General features: G+C 45.7%; 2 protein-coding genes across 2 annotated transcripts in view; one reads left to right on the top strand and one right to left on the bottom strand.

Moving 5' to 3' along the window:
* Nucleotides 1-6,716, top strand: part of INTS14 (integrator complex subunit 14) — a 28,582-nt gene extending 21,866 nt beyond the window's left edge. The window contains exons 9-11 of the mRNA XM_004711927.2: nucleotides 3,225-3,343; nucleotides 4,560-4,625; nucleotides 5,926-6,716. Of these exons, the coding sequence (XP_004711984.1) occupies nucleotides 3,225-3,343; nucleotides 4,560-4,625; nucleotides 5,926-6,177 (437 nt within the window). The 3' untranslated portion in view covers nucleotides 6,178-6,716. The remainder of the gene's footprint in view (nucleotides 1-3,224; nucleotides 3,344-4,559; nucleotides 4,626-5,925) is intronic.
* Nucleotides 6,717-7,242: 526 nt separating this feature from the next.
* HACD3 (3-hydroxyacyl-CoA dehydratase 3) overlaps nucleotides 7,243-11,115 on the bottom strand; it is a 35,157-nt gene continuing 31,284 nt past the window's right edge. Inside the window, 3 exon segments of the mRNA XM_045285653.1 lie at nucleotides 7,243-9,060; nucleotides 9,689-9,820; nucleotides 10,396-10,546. Coding sequence (XP_045141588.1) covers nucleotides 8,984-9,060; nucleotides 9,689-9,820; nucleotides 10,396-10,546 — 360 coding nt within the window. The 3' untranslated portion in view covers nucleotides 7,243-8,983.

The raw sequence follows: 11,115 nt of genomic DNA, 5'->3' as shown, positions 1-11,115 counted from the left end.
TTAAGTTGCAATATTTGAAGGATTCTATGAGCAAGATATTGAATGAGGCAAGAAATAATCTGAAGATTTTTTAATACCCAGTGTGCCAAAATGAATTGGTTGACATCCATTTCAAGAGGCAATATGCCATCAAGAACTGATGATAAAAGAATAAGTGCCAACTACATTGACAGCATTAGTGAGAACAAAGCCCCAGGAATTGAGAATACTAAAAGAAAAGCTTCAACAAACCAATGTAGTGCTGGACACACTTGTAGTCTATGAAAAGAAATTTAGAAGACAGCTACTTGGCTAACTAACTGGACGAGATCATGTTTGTGCCCATTCCAGATCCAACTAAATGTGGAAATTTTGCTCAAGATTTAATTCAGAAACAGATGCAACAGTAAATTGACAGCTTCCAGAAAGTCCAGCCAGATCGAGCTGAGTATGTAAAGCTGTCAGATGGATCTTGGTTATAAATGTTTACCTGTGTTTTCATTGACTATACAAAGACATTTGACTGTGTGGATCATAACAAACTATGGATAACATTAAGAAGAGTGGGAATTTCAAAATACTTAATTGTGTCTATCATTACATATAGGGAGTCGTTTGAACATTATAACAGGGAGTACTGCATGGTTTAAAATCAGGAAGGGATGTAACTGGGTTGAATACTTTCACTGTACTTATTTAAACTGTATGCTGAACAATAATCCCAGAAACACGACTATATGAAGAAAAACATGGCATCAGGATTAGAGGAAGGCTCCTTAACAACCTGCGATATGCAGGTGACGATCCTAGCTTGTTCAAAGTCAAGAGGACGGGAAACACTACTAATGAAAAGCGAAGTCAGCAACCTTCAGTGTGGATTACACTCAGTGTAAAGAAAACAAATACTCTGGCAGCTGGACCAGTGAACAGCTTCATGATAAATGGAGAGAAGATTAAGGTTGTCCAGGATTTCATCTTGCTTGATTCCACAATTAATGGTCATGAAAGCAGCAGTCAGGTATTACACAAACTATTGCATTGGGCAGATCTGCTGCATAAAATGGATTTAAAGTCACTATAAGGAACAAACTACCCCAAAAATAAAGTCCATGCAAAACCTGGACGAAAACCAGGAAGATGGAAGAGCTGATGCATTTGAAAGGTGCTGGCAAAGAATGTAGAAAGTACCATGACTGCCAGCAGAACAAACCCCTCGCTCTTGGGGGAGCCAAGTCAGATCGCCCCTTAGAAGACTGTTCCAAGAACTGTGCACACAAAAAACAAATACTCTGCACGTGCTATGAGGAGAGAGCAGCCACTAGATAGGACATTATGTTTATAAAGTAGGAGGCTCTTTGGCACAATGGATGGGCCCAGTGGCTGCATCAGTGGGAGGGCAGGCTGGGGTTTCATTCTGTTGTCGTGGGGGCACTAGGAGTTGGGGCCAACTCTACCACAGCTGACCACAGCATCTTCTTCCTAAGAGTTGCCTGTTCTTTTTCTAAAAGAGGTACTTTTAGCGGGGTACTGAACCAGCCTTCATAATAGCCTCTGTAATAATAGAGCAAGATAGGTGATGATTGCTATTGGAAGGCCTATGCTGACTGCTGTATCATAGGAGTTCAAGAGCAGTCACCATCTTTTAGAAACACAGAACTACTGCATGCCTCCTTGCAGGGATATAGGTAAGCTGGGTAGGTGAGGAACAGCTGCGTTGAGTGATGGGAAAGGTATTGGCATTGGGACCAGGTAGACCCAGATGCAAATCCTAATTCAACCATTCACTATAAAACCTTCTATATCTAAACTCTGAGTGTCCGTTTCCTTGCCTTGAATGGGGTTAATATCGACTGTCTAGAGTTGCTGAGGAGCCTGGGTACAGTGAATTAGTGCCCTGGGACTACTAAGTGTGCCAGTGTTTTCAGTCCACCAACTGCTCCCCGGGAGAGTGATAGAGCTGTCTACTCCCGTGAAGATTTATAGTCTCTGGACCCTGAGGAGCAGTTCATTATACCAGCCCTCGAAAGTCCCTACGAGTCTGAATCAACTTGATGGCAATGGATGGGGCGGCTTGGATTCTTTTAGAGTTGCTGTGAAGAGAGAAGAAAAAAATTGTTTTATTCATCTCTAATCACAGTTCCTTGCTCAGTGCTTATTGCTATGTAGTGCAGCTCAGATATGTGAGAGAGGAAGGGACTACCTTCCCCTCTAGTCAAAGGGGGGATGGCAGAGGTGAAGGCAGAGATGCTGGGCAGCTCCTTGGGCGCATTGACAAGCAATGAGGGGTGGAAACCTGCAGTGCTGACTCAGCACTTCCTCACCCTTCGCTGCCCGGCCGAGAGGAAGGTTGGTGGGAGTAATGTGGGGCCACTATTATGCTTTTGAATATGAACAAATCAGGGTAGAAGACTCCTAACTCGGAGTCTTACTTGAATTTTTAGCAAGAGCATTTGGGAAGGGGCCTAAGTTCCCAGAGCTCGTGGGAAAAATGATCCCTGCTCTTGGCCACCTCAGAAGGTGGCAGTCAAAAAGATGAAAGTGGTTTGTCAGCTTGTGGCAGAGTTTTTGTTGACTCAGGAAGCAAGTACAAGGACTACAGTCTGTTTACCCACATGGCTGGAAAGCAACCTGACTCCGAAAAGCTGATAAGCCATCAGGTGAGGTACCTGTCAGCAATCAAATAACTTATCTTAGCCTTTTAAGTTTTTTAATAGCTAAACCTGTGCTAGCCGATGCAGTAGACATCAGCCAATTGAATTAATTTAAATTCAATTAAAATGAAATAAAATTTTAATGTGGTTACTCAGCCACACTGATCACATGTCGTATGTTCCGTAACCACCTGGGCTGGTGGTTCCCATACTGCGTGTCACAGATACAGAACATCTCCATCTTCACGGAAAGTTCTGTCGGAGAGCAGGCTGGGCTTCAGAACTGCCACACGTGAACGTGTGCTACTGCGGCTGTTCCTTCAGTCCCCGGCCTTCATTGATAAAGCAGCACATTAGTGAAGCACGTTCCTTTGGACGCATTGAGCTACCGCTCACATTCTCCGTTAATTGTTTGCTTTCCTATGGGTGGCTCTCTGTGGAGAACTGGTCCCCAACCTAAGTTCATGGATTTCCCTAATTAGGGAACTAACAGAATATAAAGATGGAGTGATTTCAAAGAGCTTCTAGCCTGATTGGAAATGTAATCGATTGTGTTTTGCCAGATGTCACTTAAGTAATGTCTTTTCTTTTAAGACGCTAAAGAGAACCCATACGGCGAGGATGACAGTAAGAGCCCTTTCCCCCTGCAGCCCCAAACCAAACGCAGCTACGCGCAGAATGTGACCGTGTGGATCAAGCCCAGTGGCCTGCAGGTAGCATCTCCCATCACGCTATTTTCCACCGGGGACAAAAGGAGGGACTCGGGCAGGCAAACAGGTCTTTCTGATTTGATTTTCCTTCACGCTATTACTTAGTAATGCATTTACCCCTTAGTGTTTCTCATTAGTCACAAAACGGAGAGGGCTCACAGTAAAACATGTATATGGAAAAATCGTTTTTTATAAAATTTAGAACAATACGAGGCCACAGAAAGGGAGCAAGAAGGGGACAATTGTGCCAGGAACCTGAGGTAAAACCGCAATTCTATTTGAGCAACTTGGCTCCAAGCTTCCTGCAGCCAAGCTCAGAAAAGAACCGTGTTGGGTTATGTATCTGATCAGAGGAGCCCTGCCCCGCTTCTAGGGAGAAACATCTCCCTGACTTTGCATTTGTTAGCTGCGTTATATATTTAGACACTTAATAACACAATGGATCTGATGTGGACCAGCTGTTTTGCCAGTGCCTTTAAATGGTTTGTCCCCTCATCTCAGTGAGTCCTGTGGGGGGTGGGGGGCAGCATTGTAATTCAGTGAGAACCCTTCCATAGGAAGCTAAGGTGCGTTATCAAAGTAAGCAGCTTTCAGGCAAGATAGCGACATTTCTTTTTCTCTTAGACAAAAGTAGCATGTATACCTAGTTTAAAAAAATGACTTTCCTGAGTCTTTTTTCTCCTTTAAGCAACTTTTTTGTTTTTTGTTTCTCCAATGTGTTCGTTCAGCCTAAGCCAAGTGAGACAAGGCAGCCAGGCTACAGGACAGCAAAGTAGCTTTTGTTGTGTCTCCTAGGCTTTTTCCACGCCCACTGGATCGCCTCCTGCTGGGATATGGAGGCCTCTTCTGTTTGTAGGGAAATTCCCTCTTCCCCTCCCTGACCCAGTGCATCCCAAACTACTCCCCACTGGGCAGAGCTGTTGTAAAATGCTTGTGAGTGTTGTTCGGTCCTGGCTGGTTTTGTGAGGCAGACAAGTTCATCTGGTTTGTCTTTGTCACCACTGCTCCCTTTGATTAGCATCAGGCGTCTGCAAGGAGGGAGGGGCTTTCCCAGTGTCCCACGGAACATGGACTGGCACACAGGGGCCGGGGCTGGGTGGTCCTCGGATTGACACAGCTGTGCCGTTTTTTTAGTTTCATCTCTCTAATATTTGGAACCATTCTGTTGTTACCCTTTTACCCTCGGATCGTAACGTCAAATGCTTCCCACCTTTAACAGACAGACGTTCAGAAGATTTTAAGAAATGCAAGAAAACTACCCGAAAAAACACAGACATTCTATAAGGTGAGAACCTCAGAACTGTCATGGAAGGGAACATGTTCAAAACACGCGAAGTATCACAGTACTAAGGGTGTGGGGTGCAGAGTAGCCTTGGGTGGGGATTAAAGAAATGTATGGCTTACCCCTCAGGGTTTTTCCATCAGGAAAGCATGTCGAATGACTAGGTTCCTCTGTGTGCTAAAATCCAGGAAGCTCAACTGTTTGCATGGCCTATCTGGGCTGCCTTGAATGGCCGGGGGAGGCAGTTGGAAGGGCCTTTGGGTCATAGCCCTCAACCCTCCTCGCTGCTCCCATGTGGACAGTGCCTCCTAGGTGTATGTGACACCCTAGGGTAGAAGTTACCCAGAATATACATACTGTGCCCGAGAAGCTGGTTCCAGAATAACTTCTAAAATTACACGTTTTTGAATTACAAAGGAGTTGGCCCTCCAGTCATGCCCAGGTAATGGAGAAAATCTGAAGCCATTAGTGGAGGGAATAAAGTTACAAGAAACAGGAGAACTTAAAACCCACTCCTTGTTTTTCCCTGACCCTTCTGACACTTGACTTCAGGCCAGTATCTCAGCCAGGGTCTTACCTCATTACCTTTCTATCTGTGTTGCCTTTGAGCCTAATTATATAGCAAGCTAGTGAAGTCGAGCAAGAGCAACTTTAATCCAAGTTCACCCAGAGAGCCGTTACTCTCCCTGCCTGAATCCCAATCGACAGGGACCCTTCATTGCCACTAGTTACACCGCCCCTGTATCTCCCCGCAGAGCTTTCTCCCTGCCGTCTTCAGCTCCCACCCATTCAGGATGACCCACTTGTTAAAAGATGTTAGTAGAGAGTCAGCCAGAGCACTGTTTATTCTTTCTGCTTTGATGTAATCCCACATGTAGGAGCTGGAAGGCATCTAACTGCCTGCTTGAGACCGGGCCACATTGTCTCTCTGCTTCCACGTACTATGTTGCTATTCAGCTGAGGCTCATTCAGAGCTGAAGGGTAAAGATTTGTTAAGATTCGGGGCAAGTCTTTTCTGTATCTGAGTAGCAGAAAAAGCGCTATCTTCCTTACAGCTATGAAGAGCACACGAAGTGCTGTCGTTTGGTAGAAATGCTCACTACCTGTGATGCTTATGTTTTAAGCCTTCGTCAAGTAGCTTTCTCATCACCTGTGCGATGAGCCACTGCCCTAGGCATCGTCTTACGGTGGCTTTGCACAAGCACGTGTCCTCATATCAAAATGCTAACAAAACTAGGATCGGGAGCCCTTATAAGGTGCGTGGTGAGGAGAGCCTATCTCAGCAGCATTGGTGTTGTTTCAGGAGCTGAACCGTCTGCGCAAGGCTGCCCTGGCCTTTGGCTTTGGGGACCTGCTCAAAGGGGTGGCAGACATGCTGGAAAGGGAGTGCACCCTGCTGCCCGACACAGCCCACCCCGATGCTGCCTTCCAGCTGACCCACGCGGCCAAGCAGCTCAAGCTGGCCAGCACTGGCACGTCCGAGTGCGCAGCCTACGACCACAACATCACGCCGCTGCAGACAGACTTCTCCGGGAGCGGCACCGAAAGAATGTGAAGCTGCCCGTGGAGCCTTCTCTCTTGTTTCGAGTGAATTGATTTACAGGAAACGCCTTTCCAGTCAGCTCACCTCTGGAATAGCTACCCGAAGACCTCCCTGGGGCTGCCTCAGAACGGTCTGAGAAAGGTTTTAAGAGTTGCTCTCTGGGGCTCTGATCCCCCTACATTCTGCTCATTTCATGGGCACATCTTAGATGCTTGAGTGGCTGACAAGCACAGGGCTCCCCACTTAACTGCAGGAGGGCTCTGGCTTCCTGATGGGCGTCACTTCTGCCGTTTTCTTCCGCCTTACTTTCAAGCATTTGTCCTTAGAATAAGCTACTCAGACCATGTGGAACTGACCAAGTACAAGATCGAGTTAGTTCCAAGAATTGTCCAACACTTGGGCAAAACGTGACCATGACCCTGAGGTGCTCTTGGTATAGATCTTGATATGGACTTTCCAACAGCAACCAGATTTACGTGTAAAATGATTTCCATTCCAGTTTGTTTTTCTAATAAAAATACTGCTTTTCTATAAAATTGTTTTACTTGAAATTAGTGGACATTTTGCCTTCTGACCCAACTTACCACTTGAAATAGTTTCAACTTCCCGAGTGACAGACGAGTGATCGAGATTTATAAAGTCGTGTTTAAGTGCTATACTGACTTCCTGGTTCGGATAGACTAGGTCTCAATGCCAGGTTCTAGTGCAGTCCAACTCATGGAGACCCCATGTGTGTTGACCCGTGTTCCACAATGGCTCCTTTTCCCAAAAAGAAGTATGTCGCCAGGCTTGAACCTCCAACCTTTGGGTTAGCATTTCCACCATGTAGGGACACCAAGCCAGGTTTATAATGGCAAAACTCTGACTGGTCACTGAACTCAGCAGTCAGTGGTTTCAACCCATCAGCTAAGTTTGTGATCTTATTTGCTGTGGCCTCCCGCGAGCCTCCAGACCTCTAGACCCCAACTGCGACGATGCAAACGATCAGTTTTGGCTTCCTAGGCTGACCTGCCTGTACCCATGACTTTATATCACTGACTTTAAGTCACTAAAGGAAATGATACTTGAGCACATGCGTTTGAGATTTTGATTGTAAATATTTTAATAGAAACAAACAATCTTTTGCTTTCTCAGACAGCAATGAAAGTTAATAACAATCACTAAAAATAAAGGATTCATCCATAAAGATGCAGCATAATCTACTGCAAAGCTGATCTGCTTCGGGACACATGGGAACTCAGCTGAAGGAGGTCAGTACCAATGAAGTGTTGACAGAAGACACAGGCATGCAAGATATCCTTCAGTGCAGTGGAGTTTTCCTTAATCAGCCAGCCTAAGCTAATGGAATGCTTTAGATCACACTAAGTACTCACCTCGGCCTTAGAGAAGTACACGGCACAAGTCAAGGAGTCTCTTCCCCCAGGGGCAATGAGACTAGCAGAACCAAAGAGCGACCGTGCCTGAAAGTGTGTTATACAAGTGTTCCAACACTAAACTGTTTAGTTCCCTTGGAATGTTTTGGAGAAAACGATATTATAGAATAGACAAACTTCACAGTGTCTACCACCCCCACCCCTGTTGGTGTTTCCTGCCAGAAACCCTTGTTAAGGATCACCTGGTGGTTCTGCAACCGAAGTTCTGGTTCTCTTTGCACCGACCTACCGCAGGTGGATGAAAAGCCAATCTAGTAGCAGAGTAAATGAGCATCTTTCTGGTCTCCCCAAACGCAGGCAGGGCTACCACTCACGCTGACAGGCACACACGTAAACGGGCTCAGCTAGTGCAAAGGAAGTAGACTGACGGAAAAGGTGTTTGGTTCACAGCCTCAGACATCTCTGGGCGTGCAGAGTCTGGCCTACTTGAGCGTCTCCCAGTTTGTACTGGCTGCATTGCCTGCCTCACCGCCAGCTGGACCCAGTGATGCTCATGGACCCCTGCAGCTTTCTCAGTTTGGGGCCCTTTTTGTATAATCTCACTGTTTTCTAAATAATCTTTCCTCTTTCTTTACTGTTGAAAAGTAGTGTGAAGTGATCGTGGTATTCCATGGCTCTAACTTGTTTCTCTGGAATCATCTTGTACCCTCTCCAGTGCCCCCCCAGTGGTAAGCACTATTGTGGCAGCGGATCAAGTTAGCGGTGCCAAAGAGGTCAGGACTGGTCTGTGTTCTCCAGCCCCACACAGATTCGGCAAGCTTTTACCAGCAACTGAGTCCAATGTGGTCATCACAAGTACACTGTGAAATTCACCCCCACACCACACTCGCCAAGTAACCCACTGAGTGCACAATACGTTAGGTCCTGCCGAGTCGTTTCTCCAGCCTGCTTGTTCTTCACAAGAACAAATCTCCCAGGAGGCAAGCGAATTTTGGGAATAGTGAGGACAACACATGTATAGGTGTGCTTTACACAGTTGATCTGTGTATTGTGATGAATTGTATGAGCCCCAATAAACTGATTAAAAATTTAAAAAAAGAATAACAAATCTCAGCTCGGAGAAGGGCCAATACCTTGTATGGATGACAATAAACCTCCGGGGCCGTAGAACACAGGGCTGACTGACGGGACATGAAGTGGGTTAGGGTGGGGCCAAGCCTTTTGCTGTTACCAACTGACCTGCCACCAGATATCAGGAATCCATATCATGCAAGTACTACATACACTAAGAGAGTACAACAAATTCAGAAATGTTACTGGGGAACAGAGAGCTTCGCTGGAGATTTAATCATTTAACAAAAAACAAAAAAAGTTTACATAAGTACAAGAAGATAAAACTAGGAATCAGCTAAGACTCAAACTGGTAAGAAGCCATCAAAGCCACCTTAGTGGATCTTTCTCTTTTTATGTCCGTAGAGCCGCCTGCGCTGTTTGTAAAGGTGACGGAAATTTATGTATAACCCTGAAAAAGAAGAGTGGGCGGTTAGAAATGGCAAGCTTTGTCTCTGTTTATAGCCAGTGGCTTCTGACAAAGAAGCAGTACCCACTTGTCTGGTTCTCCTGTAGCACTAAGCCTACTGGAGCTGGTCATCAAACAACACAGAGCAAGTCGTTCATGAAGCAGAGACAACCTCGTTCCCTAGTAGGTTACAATGTAAGGTTTTCCTATATTTCCTATAGATGGGGAATTTGAAGCACAAATGGTATGAAATCACTAGTCAGCAGTGATTACGAGTTGCGATCAGCTGACGGCACTGGCTTTGGTTGTTACGGACACCCGGCACCACTGAGGTGCTGCTGAGTCTGGCCGCCCTAGAGGACAAAAGAACTCCTTAGGGTTCCCAAGACAGTCAAACTTTCTGGGAGAAGGAAACTTCATCTACTTCTCTCCGATGCTCAACACTTAGTCCACAACACCACCGGGGCTCCTTCAGATTCACCTTGGGGGTCTATTGTTGAAAAGTAATCTTTAACTCCATGCAACTCTTTGAGAAACTCCTGGAGCGTCAAGGACTTCTGAAACGGACCCATTTAAAGCTACCCTGTAAGACGTGACAGGACAAAGCCTCGATTACAGAGCCAATACTTACCTAAAAATGTTAAGATAAGATAAATCTGAAGGAAAAAGGAAAATCTAACTTTGATTTTGACTGGATATGGCAATGTGAAACTGAATCTTCCTGTCTCGTTGAACACTGGAATGGACTGGATCACTGAGACAGCTGGAAGCAGAAAGAAGCACTTGTTAGAGGAAAGCAAAACAGAGAGGGCTTCAGAGCGTGGGGAAGGAGAATGAAAACCATGCGGAGGTTTCCCACAGACGTTCTGAAGCCTCTGGTACAGTGTCATGCACAGTTAGAACCTTCCCAGCACAGTCCTCAGTTTCCGTTTAGAAAATGCTTTATCTTTTCTTCTTACAGAGCGCTCGGTTTTCCTAAGAGGTGAGCCCCCAGGCTACTCCAGAGAGATGAATGAGGGCCAGCACTTCATCACACAGAGCTTTGGATTCTTTCCTCATCCAGACAGTGGAGAGAATAATCCTGACTCACTCACAGGGTATTTGTCAGAATGAAATGCAGTGATCAATACGAACCTGTTCTAGAAAATTAGGAATGCCTTGTAAATGAGAAGCATGCAGTGCATGACCATCTAGCTTGCAAATTGTACAAAATGCAGCATTTCCCTGGCTGCCAAGAATAGTATGGGAAGGAGTCACTAACGGCATTCTGGAAAAGTCCAATCCCCCATCCGCAGACCCAGGCTAACAGAGGAAGAATGAGTTGATGCTAAGCTGTACCTTCTGCCAAGCATCCCAGAGGATAAAGAGGAATCCACAGAGAGTAGCGAAGCCATGTGAGTACTTTCCAATCCATGTCAATGCAAGTAAGCATGTAGAAGGGGTACCTGTTGAAGACAGGGAATTCAGATATTAAAAGGCACTTCAGGTTCTAAATATGACCCTAGAAAACCAGCCAAGTCAGAAGCACCATTTCTCAATCAGACACATAGGATGTATGCAGAACAGAATGATAAGCCTGGGCTGTTACCCCTAAATTCCCATCGTGCCGACGCTCCTCACCCCCAACTCATCAGAGGGTGAGAAGTCTCTAATGTCAGCCTGAGTTCAGGTCTCCAAGGACTCTTCTTTGGAGTAGTTCAGTACATGAACCAAGTGCTCAGGGGTGCTTGGGCTTTATTCCTAGTTCTGATTTATTTTCCAGATGGGTCAGGCTGTCAGAGACTGTACCTCTGGCTAAATGAATTGTTATCAAAATTATACAAAATACTGTTACTCTAGAATCAGACATACTCTACTTAAGAAGAAACATCCAAGAACCACTTCTTCCCAGACAGTGAGAGTTGGCATCACAAACTTCTAATCCATTGCACGTTTGTAGTAAAACGGGAACAGAGGGCATATTGGGCACTACAGGATACACGCCTCTAAGGCAGCTGCTGCCTGGCGTCCCTTCCACTATTAACTTCACCAATATCCCCAAACCTAGACCTGATGGGC

This window comes from Echinops telfairi, unplaced genomic scaffold, assembly GCF_000313985.2.
Source record: "Echinops telfairi isolate 266 unplaced genomic scaffold, ASM31398v2 ScPeMD7_7475;HRSCAF=8513, whole genome shotgun sequence".
NCBI classification, from domain to species: domain Eukaryota; kingdom Metazoa; phylum Chordata; class Mammalia; order Afrosoricida; family Tenrecidae; genus Echinops; species Echinops telfairi.
Note: the sequence above shows the minus strand (reverse complement) of the source record. Positions and strands in the feature narration are given on the sequence as shown.